Here is a 21,539-nt window from a genome sequence, read left to right on the forward strand (position 1 = left end):
ACCTCTACCTCCTGGGGAACCCCCCCAGCACCGAACAGCAGTGTGCCCTCTGCGGCCACAGTTGGTGCAGGGAATGGTCCCCCCTCCGGTCCCCCTCGTTGCAGCGCCTCCCAATTCCATAGGCGTTGGATCAGGAGCGCTGGGGGATGGAACTGACGGACCCCGATCAGGACGTCCGCGGGAGGCCAACAGGTTATCCAACCGGATCGATAGGTCTACCAGCTGGTCCAGTGGAAGGGTGGTGTCCCTGTAGGCTAGCTCCCGACGAACATTCTCTCGTAAGCTACACCTGTAGTGATCGATCAAGGCCTGCTCATTCCATCCCGCGCCGGCCACCAGAGTTCTAAAATCCAGCGCAAAATCTTGAGCGCTCCTCATCCCCTGACGTAGATGAAATAGGCGTTCCCCCGCCGCTCTCCCCTCCGGGGGATGATCGAATACCGCCCGGAAACGGCGGGGGAACCCCTCATAATCATCCAACGTCTGACCTTCCCTACCCCAGATGGCGTTGGCCCATTCCAGGGCTTTACCGGTCAGACAGGAGATGAGGGCGCTCACTCTCTCGCGTCCCGAAGGGGCTGGCTGGACAGATGCCAGGTAGAGCTCCAGCTGGAGTATGAACCCCTGACACCCGGCAGCTGTCCCATCATATGCCCTCGGGAGCGAGAGCCGAATCCCACCGGATCCTGATGACGGAGAGGTGGACATCACGGTAGGTAGTGGGGAAACCTGAGGAGACGACACAGGGTTCACGGGAGAACCTCCTCTCTCCCATCGGTCCATGGTTTGCAGCACGCGATCCATGGCTGTACCCAGACTCTGCAGCATGGTCGCGTGCTGCTGAACGCGCTCCTCCATTTGAAGCGGAGGGCTGGCTGCACCTGCTGACTTCATTAGTTTGGTGCGTGATTCTGTCTATCTAGAAGATAGCGAAGGAGTCAGGCGCAGGACACAGGTAAGAGTAAAAAAAACACTGTATTTACTCAATACAAGAACGTAACAAAAAATCCCGTATTAAAACAAGGACATAACAGGACATAGAACTCCAACACACGAAAGACAATCACGCACAAAACAGAAAGGGAAACCAGAGGGTTAAATAAGGAACATAATTATGCGATGGGAACCAGGTGTGTAAACAGACGAAACAAAAGGAAAAATGAAACATGGATCGGTGGCAGCTAGAAAGCCGGTGACGTCGACCGCCGAACGCCGCCCGAACAAGGAGAGGGAACAACTTTGGTGGAAGTCGTGACATTAGCAGTGGATTAAAGATGCTCTGGAACATTGGTGACTAGTAAGTGTTTTTTAAACCTCACACTTTGGGCTGGATGTGTCAATGTTTCGTTCATACAGACATCATCTATGAGCAGAATTTTTTTAAATCTCAATTAGCCACGAAATCCCTAGTTTGAAAGTGACTGTTTACTGGAAGCTGTGCACCGCCATTTTCCCCCACCTGGGCCAGCCTAGCAATTCGAGTTCGATCCAATAAGGTTCAGCTCTTCGCTATTTGAGTGACAGCTAGTGAGATGCACACACAGCAGAGTGAGAGAGAGAGAGCAATGACGTGGTGCACATATCTGCACATATGTGACATACACCATTTTGGGGAACACTTTTGGGTTGTGAGCACTACTTTCAGAACTACTGGCTAAAAAGTATACATAACTACTGGAGAATCTCTTTCAGAGGGCATCTTAGAGTGTGTGCCAGGACGGTCAAGCCACACTCCACTCCTCAGGCATTGTCTATCAATCGGCTGCTGCGGAAGAGGAGAGTCTGACACACTTAGAGATAGCAAGGTAACCGCAGGCCACAGCCCCCTGCCTGCCCTCTGCTCCCTGTGGTGGGACTGATTGCTTGTCTCAATCATCCTTTCCACCCTCCCATCCCTTTCAACCTCTCTCTTCTTGCCTCTATCCACTCCTCCGTCTCTCTGTCTCTGGCGCCTCAACTCCTCTCACTTGTCTGCTCTGCTTGTGTGGGCCGTCAAATCAGCAGTCCTAACCTTGCCTGGAAAGGCTGGAAGTCCATACATTGAAATAGTAATGAATTATTCTGCACAAAATCAACCTACTAATTATTAGGCTATGTGTCTGGCGATGTTATTGTAGGACCCTCTTAGAAACAGTAGTCCCAATTGAAGTGGCATAGGAGATGCTGCGTAACACGTAGCTTTCCTGAGTTCTGAGTGTGCTGCAGCACCACTGTTGGGCAATTGTGGACATGTGGTCCCAAGGTGACACAATTCGAGAGCTTGGGACTATAAGGTTATAATTGGCAAAATGTCATTATTGACATTGCCTTGTTCTGTTCAATGTTCTCTGCCTATGTATGTATTCTAAATACCCCAATTCATGATATTAAGTACAAAAGATTACAAGACAAAAATTGGTGTCACCATTCAAACCAATAAGGGTTTGGAACTTTAAAGCGAATATCTCAGAATCATATTTTTGCAGATAGAACCTTATCAGCCCATGCTCTCAAAGTTTTTTTTACTGGAGGCATCTGTTCTATATTGTGTCTGTGATGCAAGGCCTAACTGCTGGACGCATCCAAAGTAAAAACCTCTACATCAACAAACTTTTCATATCTGGCAGACATTCCTACTGTATATATAATGTATGTGCCCAAGACAAATAGCTACGCTACAAGACAAATCATGCTATTAATGTGCTTCATGTTGTACCTCAGGCATACAATTATGTTCCTGTAGCTTAAGTGTAAGCAATGAGATGTGATTGATGTGTTTTGAAAGTACACTTTGGGGATAGCATTTGGCAAATTGGCACTAAGCGTATTCTGTGCGGTACAGTAAGGAGTGTACATGAAAGCATACCTGAGGGATATAAATGTGTTATAGAAATGGGGGGTTATAACATAAACACTGGTAGCTACAAGGCTGAGTCTGGCTTCAAAATGAGCTTTGTGATGTTTAATAGCTCACTAAATCACGCATTTGAGTGTTTGCTATTTGGGGCATCAGCCATTTGGAGACATTTTGGAGCAAGGCACCCCTCTCTGTCCATACAGGATACAGCTGAGTAGAGTTCAACTGCTGATTGAAATAGAAATGACCATGAAATGACAGGAGAACCTAGTGACGGCAGGCCATCCGTGAAATTACATCAACACCTCCCTTATTGTAATTACATTTGGTTAAATGGGAAAGCAAAGTGGGGTGTAATGCAATTAACATGTAATTGACATCCTGGCCGGGTTGATGCAAATCCATTTTGTTCACACTGTAGCCTCAACAATGTCTCAATGGATTTTCACCTACATTGCCTATCATAAGTAGCCCCTTGGATTTCTTCACATTATATGTTGTTACAAAGTGGGATTAAAATAGATTGAATTGTCTTTTTGTTTGTCAACGATCTACCCAAAATATTTTGTAATGTCAAAGTGAATTTTTGTTATTCTAAATTGTATTGACACTAATAAAAAGTACCTTGATTTGATAAGTATTCGCCCCTTGAGCCAATACATGTTAGAAAGAGCTTTTGCAGCGATTACAGCTGTGTCTTCTTGGGTAAGTCTCTAAGAGCTTTGCACACCTGAATTATGCAATATTTACCCATTATTCTTTTCTAAATTCCTCAAGCTCTGTCAAGGTGTTGGGGATGATGGCTAGACAGCAATTTCTAAGTCTTACCATATATTTTCAAGCAGATTTAAGTCAAATCTTTGTCACTCAGGAATATTCACTGTCTTCTTGGTAAGCAACTGCAGTGTAGATTTGGTTTTGTGTTATAGGTCTGGTGTAAAGAAAATTGAAGCAGGTTTTCCTCTAGGATTTTGCATGTGCTTAGCTCCATCCCGTTTATTTTAATCGGTCTTTGTCAGTCTTTGTCGATGTCAAGCATACCCATACCATGATGACCACACCATGCTTGAATTTAAGGTGGCAGTTACTCAGCGATGTGATGGATTTTCTCCAAACATAAGATGTAGCATTTAGGCCAAAAGGTGTATTCCTTCGCCAGTATTCCAGTATTCCAGTATTACTTTAGTGCCTTGTTACATACAGGATGCATGTTTTGGATGATTTTTATTCTGTAAATTCCTATCCTATTCTTTTCACTCTGTCAATTAAGTCATTATTGTGGAGTCACTACAATGTTGTTGATTCATTCTCAGTTTTCTCCCGTTGAACTAGCTGTTTTAAAATCACCTCATGGTGAAATCCCTGAGCAGTTTCCTTCCTGTCCTGCATCTCAGTATAGAAAGGACAACTGTGTCTTTGATGTGTCTGGGTGGTTCAATACATAATCCATAAAATAATTATTAAATTGGCATGCTTAAATAAATATTAAATGTCTGATGTGTTATTGTTACCCATCTACCAATCACTGCCCTTCTTTATGAGGCTCTGGACGAGCTCCCTGGTCTTTGTAGTTGAATATGTGCTCGAAATTCAATACTTGACTGTGTGACCTTACAGATGTTGTGTGTAAACAGGGCAATCATGTCAACCCCTATTAAGTCCATGTTACTTACTTTGTAATTTGTTTAGCCATATTTTACTCCTGGACTAATTTAGGCTTGCCTAAACAAAGGGGGTGAATACTTATGCAATGACTATATTTTAGTTATATCATTTTTAGTCATTTGTAAAGATTTGTAGGATTTTCTTTTCACTTTGACATTGTCATATTTTGTATAAAGTGTAAGAACACAACATGGCCAAAGGTATGTGGATGCATGCTCGTCTAACATCTCATTCCAAAATCATGGGCATCGATATGAAGTTGGTCCCCCCTTTGCTGCTATAACAGCATCCACTCTTCTGGGAAGGCTTTCCACTAGATGTTGGAACCTTGCTGCGGAGACTTGCTTCCATTCAACCACAAAAGCATTAGTGAGGTCGCGCACTGATGTTGGGTGATTAGGTCTGGCTCGCAGTTTGTGCACGGGGGCATTGTCATGCTGAAAGAGAAAAGGGCCTTCCCCAAACTGTTGCCACAAAGTTGGAAGCACAGCATCGCTTAGAATGTTATTGTATGCTGTAGCTTTAAGATTTCCGTTCACTGGAACTAAGGGGCCTAGCCCGAACCATGAAAAACAGGACCAGACAATTATTCCTCCTCCACCAAATTGTACAGTTGGCGCTATGAATTGGGGCAGGTAGCGTTCTCCTGGAATCCGCCAAACCTAGATTTGTCCATCGGACAGCCAGATGGTGAAGCGTGATTCATCACTCTAGAGAACGCGTTTCCACTGCTCCAGAGTCCAATGGCTCCGAGCTTTACACCACTCCACCCAACGTTTGGCATTGCGCATGGTGTGCGGCTGCACGGCCATGGAAACCGATTTCATGAAGCTCCCGATGAACAGTTCTCGTGCTGATTTTGTTTCCAGAGGCTGTTAAGAAGTCGGTAGTAGGTGTTGCAATCGAGGACAGGCGATTTTTACACGCTACGAGCTTCAGCACTCGCCGGTCCAATTCTGTGAGCTTATGTGGCCTAACACTTCAAGCTGAGCCGTTGTGCTCCTAGACGATTCCACTTCACAATAACAGCACTTACAGTTGAACAGGGCAGATCTAGCAGGGCAGAAATTTGACGAACTGACTTGTTGGAAAGGTGGCATCCTATGACGGTGTCAGGTTGAAAGTCACTGAGCTCTTCAGTACGTGTCATTCTACAGCCAATTTTTGTCTATGGAGATTGCATAGCTGTGTTTTTTTTTTTTTTACCTTCGCTTAACTAGGCAAGTCAGTTAAGAACAAATACTTATTTACAATGACGGCCTAGGAACAGTGGATTAACTGCCTTGCTCAGTGGCAGAATGACAGAGTTTTACCTTGTCAGCTTGGGGATTCGATCTAGCAACCTGGCCTAACGCTCTAACCATTAGGCTACCTGCCACCCCTGTGTGCTCGATGTTATACACCTGTCAGCAACAGGTGAGGCTGAAATAGCCAAATTCACTCATTTGAAGAGGTGTCCACATACTTTTGGACTTGTAGTGTATGTTAGGTCTAAATATATAGTCCTACAGTAATAAACCTATTCTATACGTAACTACTGCAATACTGAGTATAAGGAATAAGGAAGCCAGAAAAATAAGTGGATATAGAGTGCATACAGGCAGGTAAAGTGATGGAGAGAATGTTTTATGGCAGGTCATAATGTTTTATATTAAAAACATTCCTAATATTGAACTTTTAATAGGCTTTTGGAAATGTTTGTCCCTCTCACTGAGTAGCTAGCTGCTATCTGTGTTTTGGTGATCTTTCCACTTAAACAGCAACAACCACTTTGTTATTTGCTCATCACCATTAAAAGATTTCCAATAACTTGAGCTTGAGAAGCATCGTGAGATTGGCATTGGGGTGGTTTGTTGTTGTGCAACCAATCTATTCTGCAAAAACATTCGCTTTCCAAGTAATAACCGGATAATACAAACCCTTGGCAAAAGTTGGGTAAGGGGAGGAAACAATTCAAATCAAAATACCAAACAAGCCACATTTCCACACTGTTGTCCTAGCTTGTCTAACAAAACCATATTGTTTGTACGGTAATGGGGTTGAGAATATACTACATAGACTAAAGCTTTCAGAATGGTTCTAAAATGTATTTTGAGAGTAATTTGGCTTTGCATTTCGTCCATGTTAATGTAGCATTGTTTAGAAACATATTCTATTCTTATTTACAATAAAAAGAGACTCCAAAAGGACACTATCCATTTTTAACCACAATTTACAGTATTTCTATTGGGTACAAAATAATCTGAAACACAACCAAAACAAACAGCAAATGCATTCAACAAGTTTGTAGAGTGACAAGCTTAATGTAGTCATTGTGTGCTAGTAATATGAGACCAAGTACTTCACTTTTTACTACTTTAATACACATAAGTGAATTTGTCCCAATACTTTTGGTTCCCTAAAATGGTAGGAGTATGTACAAAAAATTCTGTAATTTCTAGACGTTCGCCCAATATGGATGAAAGTACCCTCATATTAAAGCTGACAGCACTTTACCCTCATAGTCATTGTATCATTTCATGCCTCACTGTCCCAATACTTTTGAAGTTATCTGTATAAGCTATGATTGCTACTGTAGAAGCTATCTATGAGCTAAGTAATTTCAATAGATCACCTGTCCTAATCAGCACTGCTGTGTTGTAGATGCTGCTGTGCTGTGGTATACTCAACTGAAAGTATCCTCCCTGTCTGATGTTTTTGATGCCTTTCTGACAGTCAGACAACACCCCACGGGCTCTGCTGGAGAGCCTACAGACGTACTCCAGCACTGACGTATTCAGCACACTACCCCATGCCCCACTGTGAGACACAGAGCTGCAGCACCATGCAGAGATCCACTCTAGTGGTCTTTTCACTGGAATTTCTGAGGACAGAGAGATATGCAGATGTCTACAGAAACTAACACTGTGGATAGATAGCCAAACAGACATGACTACTTTAGCCTATAACACATAACTTAGTCCTGGCCCTATCGATCCCTTTGCAAGTTGTCCCTGGGGCTGGGTATTCCTCACCACCACAACAGGATGATGTTCAATTGCATCTCTGGCTGCTCATCTGTAAAATGCATTTCATGTTGTGGTGTTTAATCTGGTTCCAGTAACTTCCTTTGAAACCTTTACAGATTTGTGTACAGGCGCTTACTGTGAAGCCAGCGGCCTCTGGGATTTAAGCAGCCCAAATACAGAGCCGGCCCAAGTAACACGCTATCAGGACGCTTAGAGAGCAATACCATAGACACAAAACCATGAGTAGTGTATGTATGTGTGCATGTGTGTTTGGGTGAGTCAGGGGGAAGTGATGGGGGGACTGATGGGGAAGCTAGTTTTACCATGGCAAATCAGATTAATATTATGTACAGTAGTAGCACTGGCTGGCTAGCCCCGTGTCAGTTGCTCAGAGCACGCTTTGATGAACCTCCCAATGGATGGCCTCCAGCATCACTGGGTGGATTCACTCCGGTTATTGAGCCAGGCTATAGGTAGTGGGGAGTGGGGAAGGGGGAGACTGGAGGGGGAGGCAGTAGGAAAGAAAATCACAGTGCTGCTCCCTGCTGGAAAGGGACCAGTGCTGATGCAGTCTCCTCAGACTGTGTGTGTGCCTTCATGCTCAGCTCAATATGGCCTAGCCTCTGAGGCCAAGCACACATTATACAGAACACATTATCCCTGGGGGACGTCTTTGGTTAATGTGATTCAATAACACATAACACCAGACTTTCACTGAGCCAATGGCTGTAAAACAAACCAGAAAGTGCCTTAGCAGGAGCACAGCTGCCTTAACCACCTTATCCTATATATTACTACTCTTTTTCAAGGACTTGTAAGTGAAATGTTGTAACTACTACTCTATAAAGCCTAAACAACACCATAGAAATCAATTCACTGTGTGTATTTTGCAGCTTGTATTATGTAACAGGTGTTTTGTTTCAGTAAGGGTAAGGAAGGGTCATGCAATGTAGTACTCACGCTGCGCAATCTTGGCCAGGTGCAGCCGGTTGACCCAGGAGATCTTGCTGAGGGGGCTGGGGGTGTTGAAAACCACCATGAAGCTGACGGGACGTCCCGACCTGGAGGGGAATGCACACACACACAAGTTAAAACAACTGGCTCATGCTCTGTGGGGACCTCATCAAGACCATTGTTCTACTGTCTACAGAAAGCAGCAGCTAAAAGCCCATCTGTGTTTAAGGGTCATTCACTGCACCGGAAAAGAGCCATAAGTTTAGGAATAATGGTATAGTGCTCCATAGAGCAAATCAATGCATAAAGACAAATACCACATACAAATGCTCTGCAAAAGGCCTGTTCCTTCTCAGTGACAGTCCACACAGAGCAAGGAAAAAGTTCCAGGTGCTATTTCAGACTTTCAAACTGAAATTCAAAAATTCAAGTTCTCTTTAGGTCTGCGCAGTGTCATACAAGATATAGGTCTATGGTCCTTAGCTTCCCAAAACCAGGACACCGCTGCAGACGGGTCTGTTTTATGGATGTATGTTTGGATATGCCATGGGATTGTGATATGGTTGGATTATGTGATTATGAAATTCTGGTCTGCTTTTTATTTGGAAGCTTAGTCGTATGTGACTATTCGATGCTGTAGGCCTATCTATTTTACACATGTTGTAAACAAACCCCCCTTCTGGATTAATAAAGACATACTGTAGATATTCTACTGTACTATAAGAATGCCTCCTCTCCTGTAGAGGTACTTCTGGGGACAGGATGACGAGGAGGAGAGGGAAAGGGAGGAGATGTCAAGACCTCTCCCTCAACGTCAACAAAACAAAGGAACTGATTGTGGACTACAGGAGACAGACGACGGAGCATATCCCCATCCTCATCGACGGGGCCGCAGTGTATAGGGTCAAAAGCTTCAAGTTTCTCGGCGTGCCCTTCATTGAGGACCTGAAATGGTCTCACCAAACTGATACCCTGGTGAAGAACAGCGCCTCTACAACCTCAGACAGCTGAAGAAATGAAGGACCTCAGTCACCCAAGCCACGGACTGTTCACTTGGCTACTGTCTGACAGACAGAGACAGTACAGGTGCATCAGTGTCAAGACTAAAAAGACTAAAAAACAGCTTCTATTGCCAAGCTATCAGACTGTTGAACAGCCATCACTAGCCATCTACCAGGTGATGCACACTACTTACACACACACAAGCTATCACACACACACACACACACACACACACACACACACACACACACACACACACACACACACACACACACACACACACACACACACACACACACACACACACACACACACACACACACACTCGCTGTTGTCCCATCTTATAGAGGCATTAAACCACTGAACATAGTGTATTCTCAACAAAGCTCATTCTAATAGTTTAATTACACTGTTTATACACACCACACATTCATTTATATACTTGATTCTTGACATAGCTCACTGTAATATATCTATTGCTGTACATTTCCTTCTTAGTAAATCGTGTGTAAATTCATCCGGTGTATATACTGTACATATATATTGCATTTGGATTACTGTTACAGTGCTATCTGGGTAGTTAATTACATTTGTTCCAACGTTTCTTGATTTTTTTTTAAATATAACAATTTGTATACTACATTTTACTGCATAGTTAGGAGCCAGTAACATAAGCATTTCTCTGCACCCGCTATAACATCTGCTAAACCTTGGATGCGATCAATAAACTTTGATTTGATTTGAAGGAGTAAGAGGCCTGTAACCACAGAGCCGTAACAAACAGCACATTTCACCTCCCCCTGTTTCAATCAGGATGGTGGAAGTGATGTAAAGGTCAGATGATACGGCATGCACCGTTGGACCCTGAAGGTAGAGACGCCCAGATCAGATAAGAAAAGGGATGAGAGGGGAGCATGAACTGCTAACACACAAAGAAGGAGCCAGGGAGCTGGATTAACAGGCCAGAATCCCCACTCCGCCCCCGTGCTCCTCGCCCCTTGGCCCCCGACATGCCTCTTACACCCTGGGTAAAAGCTGACAGTTCTGGACCTGAATGTGGGAATAATGTGATCCTTGAACAGGGGGAGCTCAGTGTGGAACTTTTAAAGGTCATAGGCCTCCAGTAGTGGCTCAGCACTCTGAGATCATCAGCTGTGATTGGGCTACCATGTTACCTCTCAACAATGGCACACAGTTTTACATTCACCAACTCCTCCTGCTGACACTCCTCCTTGCAGTCTCTATGCAATACTTGTCTTAAATGTTATTTTTTTCCTCTGTTCTACATGAATAAACAAGGACACAGATACTACTTGCTTCAGGTTGAGTGATAAAAGATACAACAGCAGTACACATCCCCAGTGACTCGTATCTCTCTCTCTCTCGCTCTCTCAAATCTGCTTCTGTCATACCTGCCTGTTCAGACTGAGTGAGAGCGTGAGAAAAGAGAAGGACAGAAAGATGTGAGTAAGATCTCCAAATTATTTGACATGTTGAAAAAGTGGGGCTTTCACACAGAGATGTAATTCATACCCTTCACTGCTTAAATAGAGCAGAAGCAATTTGCTGAGGAAAGAGAGAGATGAAGCAAGAGGGGAGGGAGAGGGGGAGAAAGATGAGAATGAAACTGGTCACTTCATCAGATTGCCAGGGAGCGTAATACTTGACGCTCACGCTGCTCCAAACATGCTAATCGGAGCAGACTTGGAGTCCTCCCACCGCCTGATTGACAGGCGCAGTGCAAGTGTGCTGGTACACAGGCAGCATGGGGAAGTAGGCACGGGCATGATGGCGGAATAGAGTGGAGCAAGGACCCGGCCCACAGCCCAGACCCGGGCTGATGTATGGCTGCTGGTCACTGCTGAGGCACACATGTGACATTAATGCACAAAGAGTGGACAGACACTGAGAGGTCCTGTGGGAGCATCAGTGTGCCTAGACCAGACCTGGCTGGATGGGGAAAGTCACAACTTAGCTGCTCATTGCGAGGGGAGTGAATGATGCATGTGCCATGCAGCAAGTCAAAAGTCTTCTTTCCACACTTGGCTTATATGTGTGTGTGTGTGTGTGTGTGTGTGTGTGTGTGTGTGTGTGTGTGTGTGTGTGTGTGTGTGTGTGTGTGTGTGTGTGTGTGTGTGTGTGTGTGTGTGTGTGTGTGTGTGTGTGTGTGTGTGTGTGTGTGTGTGTGTGTGTGTGTGTGTGTCTATAGCACCATTAAAGCAGCCATAGTTAAAGCAGATGTTAATGGTGTGCTGTCACACGTACGGCGGTGCAGTAGAGATTCCCCCCACGTCCTCAGCTCAGCCTGTCCCTGCTCTGCGTGGAGGGATGGAGGGAAGGGAGGCTGTGATGTGCTGCTTGCTTGGAAACTCTCCCAGGATGACAGGAGGGGACCGACTCAGTAAAGGGGGACCCTGCTGTGGACCCACTCTCCCTCCAACACTCTCATAGAGACAGAGCAAGACTGTATATCAACGTGTGTGCATGATTGAGAATAGAGAGAAAACAAGAGAGACAAAATAGAGAAAATAGAGAAAAGAGAGAAAGAAGGAGACAGAGAGAGAGACACAGAGAGCAAGATGCCGAGAGCAAGAGAGACACACAGAGAGAAAGAAAGAAAAAGAGAGAAAGAAAGAGAGAGGTGTGCCCAGTCTACCCTCTGTTCTCTCCTGCAATCTGCCACCATTGCACCCTGGGTCGTGTCAGAATGGCTGAGGCACCCACCGCGCCAACTATCACCCCCCAACCCCCACCAATTACCACCAAACCCAAGCCCTAAGGCACTCTGCTGGCCCTGCCACCTCAACAGCCAGCCCTGCCGGCCAAGCAACCACCCAGCCTCCAGCAACAATTAGTCTGCTATCAGACCCTGCTCAGCTCTCTCTCTCTTTATTACTTTATCACATGCCTCTCTTCACAATATACTATAACCATCACTACACTCTACACTGGAGTCCAGGTCTGTATAGTACTCTACTTGCTCAAAGCATTTTCCCCACTTTACATTGTAGAAACCTGCTTCTCTGTGTGGCAGAATGTGGTCTGTTGGCTGCTACAAACAGATAATGTTACACTATCTGATACAACCCACAGAGATGGGGTATGGGGGTCTCCCTCGCTGGTCCATGCTGCTGCTAATGACATTATCAATGGGACCAAGGGGATGTGGTACTCCTCAAAGGGGATGCTGGGACTTTCTTGTATGCATGACGTCTGGCTCCACCAAACATTGAGAAAGCAGCTTGGCCCTGCAGGCCCAGTGTGGCGCCACAGAGGGGGGGGGGGGGGGGGGGGTACCAATCTGCAGTGCTCTGCTGCTCAAGCTGTCACTTTAGGTTGGATGGGTACATTTAGGCCCTCATTGCTGTCACCCTGCCTTGCCCCGTTTATGTTGTGGAGGTGGATCAAGGTCTCTTTCCCTCCCTGCTCATAATACTCCCCTCCTCCCCCTCTCATCCTCCACACACTAGCAGCCACAGCACGACTCCCACTCTAATCTGTCTTCATTCTCTATCCTCCTCCTCTACTCTCAGCTGAGTCCATAGCCACTTGAGCACATTACGATAAGCACATTCAGACTCATCACAGTGTGAGAGAATTATAGAAGCTCCCATTATGGAGCCTTTAGATTTAGTATATCTAAAAATGACAAAATTACCTGTCAGTCAAAGACCACGTTCTGTGTGTCCTTGAGCTGAACTACAATAGCTTTTTTTATTTTTTTATTCTGTCCGAACAAATGAAAAACACACAATACTGGCTATACCTGTAATATGATTGGAAGTCCATGAAAATAACATGGCTAATGCTGTCATTCCATTTGCGTTCTCAAGGAAGTGAATATGTGAACGATCAGTTAATGACCAATTGCGGTGCACACCTCTAATTTGCCAGCCAGCTGTGGCAGAGATGGAGTCAGGCTTTTAACACTGGCTGAGCGTAATGCCAGGTAATGTGCTCAGTGAGGTTAAGCGAACGCAACGTCAGGCTCCTGCATCATCATAACGTTAGCGCCCAGACACATTAAAATGTTTGTCACCGGCCATTCTCTTTTAGTGTTGAGTGTGATGGCATGTTTTCCGAGTTATGGATGAGGCAATTTCTCCAGCAACCCATTTTGTGGAGTCAAGTGTAAAACAAGCCCTTGCAGTTCAATTTGTCGTCTTTAAATCGTAAAATCACACAAGTGTGAAGATAATGGATGAATTCTACACATTGGGTGGTACTACAGTATGACTTTAACAGAAGGCCCAGTAATATTGATGTAATACTCACTTGTCTGGTCTCCCAGGCACCTGCAGGCGTAAGCGGCACTTGTTGGCACTCTGAAGTTGATCCTCCTTGATCCGAATGAGTCTCTGTAGAGCTAGACACCAGTCCTGGGCCACAGTCGTGTTCAGGTTCTATGATCCACAAACACACAAGAACATTCTGCTGTGACAAGAAAATATAGCTACAGTATATACTCCCATGTGCACGATATTCTTCTATCCACTCCTACATGATGCACTTCTGTGTACATTCACAAGCTAACATTCATATCTCATGCTTACACTCACACCTTTATATTTATGGACAGTACTGACATAAACTCAGCAAAAAAAGAAACTTCCCTTTTTCAGGACACTGTCTTTCAAAGATAATTCGTAAAAATCCAAATAACTTCACAGATCTTCATTGTAAAGGGTTTAAACACTGTTTCCAATGCTTGTTCAATGAACCATAAACAATTAATGAACATGCATCTGTGGAACGGTCGTTAAGACACTAACAGCTTACAGACGATAGGCAATTAAGGTCACAGTTATGAAAACTTAGGACACTAAAGAGGCCTTTCTACTGACTCTGAAAAACACCAAAAGAAAGATGTCCAGGGTCCCTGCTCATCTGCGTTAACGTGCCTTAGGTATGCTGCAATGCTGCAAGGAAGCATGAGGACTTCAGATTTGGCCAGGGCAATACATTGCAATGTCCGTACTGTGAGACGCCTAAGACAGCGCTACAGGGATACAGGACGGATAGCTAATCGTCTTCGCAGTGGCAGACCACGTGTAACAACACCTGCACAGGATTGATACATCCGAACATCACACCTGCAGGACAGGTACAGAATGGCAATAACAACTGCCCGAGTTACACCAGGAACGCACAATCCTCCATCAGTGCTCAGACTGTCCGCAATAGGCTGAGAGAGGCTGGACTGAGGGCTTGTAGGCCTGTTGTAAGGCAGGTCCTCACCAGACATCACCAGCAACAACATCGCCTATGGGCACAAACCCACCGTCGCTGGACCAGACAGGACTGGCAAAAAGTGCTCGTCACTGAGGAGTCGCGGTTTTGGCTCACCAGGGGTGATGGTTGGATTCGCGTTTATCGTCGAAGGAATGAGCGTTACACCGAGGCCTGTACTCTGGAGCGGGATCGATTTGGAGGTGGAAGGTCCGTCATGGTCTGGGGCGGTGTGTCACAGCATCATCGGACTGAGCTTGTTGTCATTGCAGGCAATCTCAACGCTGTGCATTACAGGGAAGACAACCTCCTCCCTCATGTGGTACCCTTCCTGCAGGCTCATCCTAACATGACCCTCCAGCATGACAATGCCACCAGCCATACTGCTCATTCTGTGGGTGATTTCCTACAAGACAGGAATGTCAGTGTTCTGCCATGGCCAGCGAAGAGCCCGGATCTCAATCCCATTGAGCACGTCTGGGACCTCTTGGATCGGAGGGTGTGGGCTAGGGCCATTCCCCCCAGAAATGTCAGTGAACTTGCAGGTGCCTTGGTGGAAGAGTGGGGTAACATCTCACAGCAAAAACTGGCAAATCTGGTGCAGTCCATGAGGAGGAGATGCACTGCAGTACTTAATGCAGCTGGTGGCCACACCAGATACTGACTGTTACTTTTGATTTTGACCCCCCCTTTGTTCAGGGACACATTATTCCATTTATCTTAGTCACATGTCTGTGGAACTTGTTCAGTTTATGTCTCAGTTGTTGAATCTTGTTATGTTCATACAAATATTTATACATGTTAAGTTTGCTGAAAATAAACGCAGTTGACAGTGAGAGGACGTTTCTTTTTTTGCTGACACTCTCTATTAAAAGAACCCACCACCCCTTCCTCATAAAACTGCTTCCATTTATAGACCCTTTCATCAACCCACAGCAAAGCACTTTTATACCATCAAATACGTCATACACATTACATCTCCTACACCACTTTTACAGTTAAGTCCCCCCAGTCATACTGTAAGAATCAAATCAATTTATGAAGTCAATGAGCCATGCAGAAGTATTTCCTATATTTGTTTAGTGGACATTTATATTATAACTGGGTGGAGTGTGAAAATCAGTAATATGGAGTAAAGCCCATTTTACTCCACCTTAAAAAAATAGAGATCCAAAAAGCCACCTTTCCACTGAGAGGCTCTTTGGTGATTGCTGGAGTATACTGTGACTGTGTTATGTACAGTAGCTTTAATGTGATTGTGGCTACTGGTAGGTGTCCTGATTTGAACACACCAGAGCTCACTGTAGGAGAGAGAGGCACTACATTCTTCAGGAGATAGCCCTCAAATCTGTCACATCTCTGATTCTCACATATCCTCTGTTTTTGATATTTTTTGGTATTTTATTAGGATCCCCATTAGCTGTTGCAAAACTCTTTCTGGCACTGTTGGCATGGGGATATCGCATGTATTTATGCTGTTTTCAATTGGTGATTCCAGAAAGATGTGTAGCTTTTATATGATCACATTTTAATTGCATTTAAATTCTCCATTTTGAATTTCATTGTGAATGTTCCCAGAAAGAGATTTCCCCAAATGTCTTCCTCTCTATCATCTTTGAATAATTATCATCTTTGTTGTTGTACAATGCCCTGCATTTTACAAAATAACACTTTGTTCATGCATTTTCAATATCCAATCAAAGCATTCTGTGTTCTCAGAGTTCAGACCTGTAGATAGTTGGGATGTGGAAGAAAGAAATCACTTTACGTGTTATTTTGACTTACCAGCTTTATGAAAAATTTGTCAAGCTGCAAATGAAATCTCTTTAAAGTAAAGACCATTGTTTTTGGAGGTCAGGCTGCGGTTCACATTTTTAAAGAAGGTAATATGGATGTAGGCTTTTGTGAGTAAATCGGAGGCAGCCTGGGCTATGAGGTGATGCAATAAATACTATAGTAGAACAACAGGTTGGGTTTGGGCTGTGTATACCAAGTATGTCTCCTATAGCATTCCTACAATATGTAGTGAGGCGGTTTGGCACTAGTGGGGTGGGATGGTGTTACATAGTAAGTAGTGGGGTGGTGTGATATAGTAAGTAGTGGGGTGGGGTGGTGTTATATAGTAAGAAGTGGGGTGGGCTGGTGTTATATAGTAAGTAGTGGGGTGGGCTGGTGTTATATTGTACGTACTGGGTATGCTGGTGTTATATAGTAAATAGTGGGGTGGTATTATACAGTAATTAGTGGGGTGGTGTTATAATAAGTAGTGGGGTACACTTGTGATATATAGTAAGTAGTGGGGTGGGCTGGTGTTATATAGTAAGTACTGGGCTGGTGGTATATAGTAAGTAGTGGGTATGCTGGTGTTATATAGTAAGAAGTGGGGTGGTGCTATATGGTATGTAGTGGGGTGGTGTTATATAGTAAATAGTGGGGTGGGGGGTGTTATATAGTAAGTAGTGGTGTGGTGTTATACAGTAAGTAGTGCGGTAGTGATATATAGTAAGTAGTGGGATGGGGAGGTGTTTTATACTAGGTAGTGGGGTGGAGTGCTGTTATATAGTAAGTAGTGGGGTGGAGTGCTGTTATATAGTAAGTAGTGGGGTGGGGTGGTGTTATTTAGTAAGTAGTGTGGTGGTGTTATATAGTAAGTAGTGGGGTGGTGTTACATAGTAAGTAGTGGGGTGGTGTTACATAGTAAGTAGTGGGGTGGTGTTATATAGTATGTAGTGTGCTGGTGTTGTATTGTAAGTAGTGGGGTGGGGTGGTGTTATATAGTAAGTAGTGGGGTGGTGTTATATATTAAGTAGTGGGGTGGGGTGGTATTATATAGTAAGTAGTGGGGTGGGATGGTGTTATATAATAGGTAGTGGGGTGGTGTTATATAGTACGTAGTGGGATGGTGTTATATAGTAAGTAGTGGGGTGGAGTGGTGTTATATAGTAAGTAGTGGGGTGGTGTTATATATTAAGTAGTGGGGTGGGGTGGTATTATATAGTAAGTAGTGGGGTGGGCTGGTGTTATATAATAGGTAGTGGGGTGGTGTTATATAGTACGTAGTGGGATGGTGTTTTATAGTACGTAGTGGGCTGGTGTTATATAATAAGTAGTGAGATGGTGTTATATAGTAAATAGTGGGTTGGTGTTATATAGTAAGTAGTGGGGTGGGGTGGTGTTATATAGTAAGTAGTGGGGTGGTGTTATATAGTAAGTAGTGGGGTGGGGTGGTGTTACATAGTAAGTAGTGGGGTGGGCTGGTGTTATATAGTAAGTAGTGGGGTGGTGTTATATAGTAAGTAGTGTGATGGTGTTATATAGTAAGTAGTGGGATGGTGTTATCTCGTAAGTAGTGGGGTGGAGTGGTGTTATATAGTAAGTAGTGGGCTGGTGTTATATAGTACGTAGTGGGGTGGTGCTATATGGTAAGCAGTGGGGTGGGGTGGTGTTATATAGTAAGTCATGGGGTGGTGTTATATAGTAAGTAGTGGGGTGGTGTGGTGTTATATAGTAAGTAGTGGGGTGGTGTTATATAGTAAGTAGTGGGGTGGTGTTATATAGTAAGTAGTGGGGTGGAGTGGTGTTATATAATAAGTAGTGGGGTGGAGTTATATAGTAGGTAGTGGGGTGGTGTTATATGGTAAGTAGTGGGGTGGTGTTATATAATAAGTAGTGGGGTTGGCTGGTGTTATATTTTAAGTAGTTGGGTGGGGTGGTGTTATATAGTAAGTAGTGGGGTGGTGTTATATAGTAAGTAGTGAGTTGGTGCTATATAGTAAGCAGTGGGGTTGGGTTATATAGTAAGTAGTGGGGTAGTGTTATATACTAAGTAGTGGGGTAGTGTTATATAGTAAGTAGTGGCGTGGGGTGGTGTTATATGGTAAGTTGTGGGGTGGGGTGGTGGTATATAGTAAGTGGTGGGGTTGTGTTACATAGTAAGTAGTGGGGTGGGGTTGTGTTATATAGTAAGTAGTGGGGTGGTGTTATATAGTAAGTAGTGGGGTGGGGTTGTGTTATATAGTAAGTAGTGGGGTGGTGTTATATAGTAAGTAGTGGGGTGGGGTGGTGTTATGTTGTAAGTAGTGGGGTTATGTTACATAGTAAGTAGTGGGGTGGGGTGGTGTTATATAGTAAGTAGTGGGGTGGTGTTACATAGCAAGTAGTGGGGTGGTGTTATATAGTAAGTAGTGGGGTGGTGTTACATTGTAAGTAGTGGGGTTGTGTTATATATTAAGTAGTGGGGTGGGCTGGTGTTATATAGTAAGTAGTGGGGTGGAGTGGTGTTATATAATACATAGTGGGGTGGAGTGGTGTTATATTGTAAGTAGTGGGGTGGTGTTATATAATAAGTAGTGTTCTGGCCTGGTGTTATATAGCAAGTAGTGGGGTGGTGTTATATAGTAATTAGTGGGTTTTTGTTATATGGTAAGTAGTGGGGTGGTGTTACATAGTAGGTGGGTGGGGTGGTGTTATATAATAAGTAGTGGGTTTGGCTGGTGTTATATATTAAGCAGTTGGGGGGGGGGGGGGGGGGGGGTGTTATATAGTAAGTAGTGGGGTGGTGTTATATAGTAAGTGGTGGGGTGTTGTTATATAGTAAGTAGGGGCTGGTGTTATATAGTAAGTAGTGGGGTTGGCTGGTGTTATATAGTAAGTAGTGGGGTTATCTTACATAGTAAGTACTGGGGTGGGGTGGTGTTATATTGTAAGTAGTGGGGTTATGTTACATAGTAAGTAGTGGGGTGGGGTGGTGTTATATAGTAAGTAGTGGGGTGGGGTGGTGTTATATTGTAAGTAGTGGGGTGGTGTTATATTGTAAGTCGTGGGGTTGTGATATATATTAAGTAGTGGGGTGGGATGGTGTTATGTAGTAAGTAGTGGGGTGGAGTGGTGTTATATAATACGAAGTGAGGTGGTGTTATATTGTAAGTAGTGGAGTGGTGTTATATAGTAAGTAGGGGCTGGTGTTATATAGTAAGTAGTGGGGTGGTGTTATATAGTAAGTAGTGGGGTTGGCTGGTGTTATATAGCAAGTAGTGGGGTGGTTTTATATAATAAGTAGTGGGGTGGTTTTATATAATAAGTTGTGGGGTGGTGTTATATATTAAGTAGTGGGGTGGGGTGGTATTATTTAGTAAGTAGTGGGGTGGGCTGGTGTTATATAGTTTGTGGCGCCATGGGTAACGATGCTTCTAGGGTGGCTGTTGTTGATGTGTGCAGAGGGTCCCTGGTTCGAGCCCAGGTAGGGGCGAGGGGAGGGACGGAAGCTATAATGTTACACTAGCACTGACTTTATTGAGGGAAAATGTAACTACTTTATTGAGGGGAAAATGTAACTACTTTATTGAGGGGAAAATGTACTTCCTACGACTGTAATAGATGGTTTTCTCACTATCTTGAGATTAACTCACTAATTGTAAGTTGCTCTGGATAAGAGTGTCTGCTAAGTGACTAAAATGCCAAATCTAATTTTCTATTAAAATGCGGAATTGATTGAATTAAATATGAAATGGACCCTAACCTTTGAGTTGTACTGAGGTTGTGACCGTTTGGGACTGTCTCTTGTCAGGTGGAGCATCAGAAGCTGAAGACTGAGGAGGGTAGCATGCGTCTGTCTGCAGAGAAGGGCCGCCTGGATCGCTCCCTCACCACCGCCGAGCAGGAGCTGCAGAACGCACAGAGACAGATAGCACTGCTACAGGTGGGCAGGGACTAGTAGGGAGAATGTAAACCGAAGAGAAAGGACTAGTAAACTTTACTTTAGGGGGTAGCAGTAAGGTGACAGTGACTGTCATGAGATGTGGCTGAGTGTTTCCTCAACATGTGGATCATCTTATTTCCCCTGCTAAATTAGCAGAATTAATGATGGAGTCAGGCATTAGTTATTCATTTGACCTTTATTTAGTCGGTTGGTTCTGTGTGGGTCAATGTGGTAATGAAACAATCATTTACATTACGTTTTTCCTAGGCGCACACATTAGTATTTTACTGGGGTCAAACTCAATTTGATAATGCAAAGCATTCATCAAAGTGAAGTCCCATAGCATATGGTTGTAAGATAAAAATCAACCCCTCCCCCAACCACGAGTAAACCCCTAATTTACTGACGCGATTGGCTGATGTTGGTGTACATGTTTTGTTTGGCTGCTTTGTGAAAGGAGAAGTTGGTGGATGTAAGGAAGAAAATAACATTTTCTATGGCGAGTGTCTCAATGTCCGGTGTTTGTCTAGTCATTGCTATAATACAAGACCAGGCTAATTTCTACTTTGTAGTTTGTCTGAAATTCTCTGTACAGATAAGTGAGGGGTTAGTCAGGTGAGATGGTGCTTTTGTTGCAGATTATTGTACTTTCCTCTTCATTAGTTTGACCCTCCCAGAGCGCCTGTCTGTTATTCCCTGAGCTCCGGGGGTCGTGTTCACTTTAAAGCCAGCCAAATGAAACCCCATGCAGGCGTGAGTTGGAATCACTACAAAATGGCTGAAGCCCCAGGCCCTCTGGATCTAAAAGCATCTGCTGCTAGTTAGATGTCTAATGTTGAGCAGTTAAGCAGAATTGTTTGACTTGTTTGTTCTTGGTCTGGACCCTGATGGTGTCTGTTACGACTGAAGTTTTATAAGAACGTGCACATCATCCTTGACATACATTTTGTACATAAATTACATGATGTAGCCTAGCTAGTAGGCCACTGTTGAATAGTATTTTACTGTGGAGACTTTGTTAAATAGTTGCAATTGTAAGAGTTGTTTCCCAGTCCCTTTCTCTGTGATTGTCATTCTAATGGAATACAGAAATACCTGTCCTCAAACATTTACATCAAAAGTTGCAAAGTTATGGGCAAAGACACAA

At 44.1% G+C, this 21,539-nt stretch overlaps 1 protein-coding gene across 1 annotated transcript in view; it reads right to left on the minus strand.

Moving 5' to 3' along the window:
• Positions 1-21,539, minus strand: part of arhgef10la (Rho guanine nucleotide exchange factor (GEF) 10-like a) — a 309,208-nt gene that overhangs the window by 109,115 nt on the left and 178,554 nt on the right. Inside the window, exons 13-14 of the mRNA XM_039015885.1 lie at positions 13,741-13,868; positions 8,470-8,570 (exon numbers count right to left, since the gene is read on the minus strand). Coding sequence (XP_038871813.1) covers positions 8,470-8,570; positions 13,741-13,868 — 229 coding nt within the window. The remainder of the gene's footprint in view (positions 1-8,469; positions 8,571-13,740; positions 13,869-21,539) is intronic.

This window comes from Salvelinus namaycush, chromosome 20 (assembly GCF_016432855.1).
Source record: "Salvelinus namaycush isolate Seneca chromosome 20, SaNama_1.0, whole genome shotgun sequence".
NCBI classification, from domain to species: domain Eukaryota; kingdom Metazoa; phylum Chordata; class Actinopteri; order Salmoniformes; family Salmonidae; genus Salvelinus; species Salvelinus namaycush.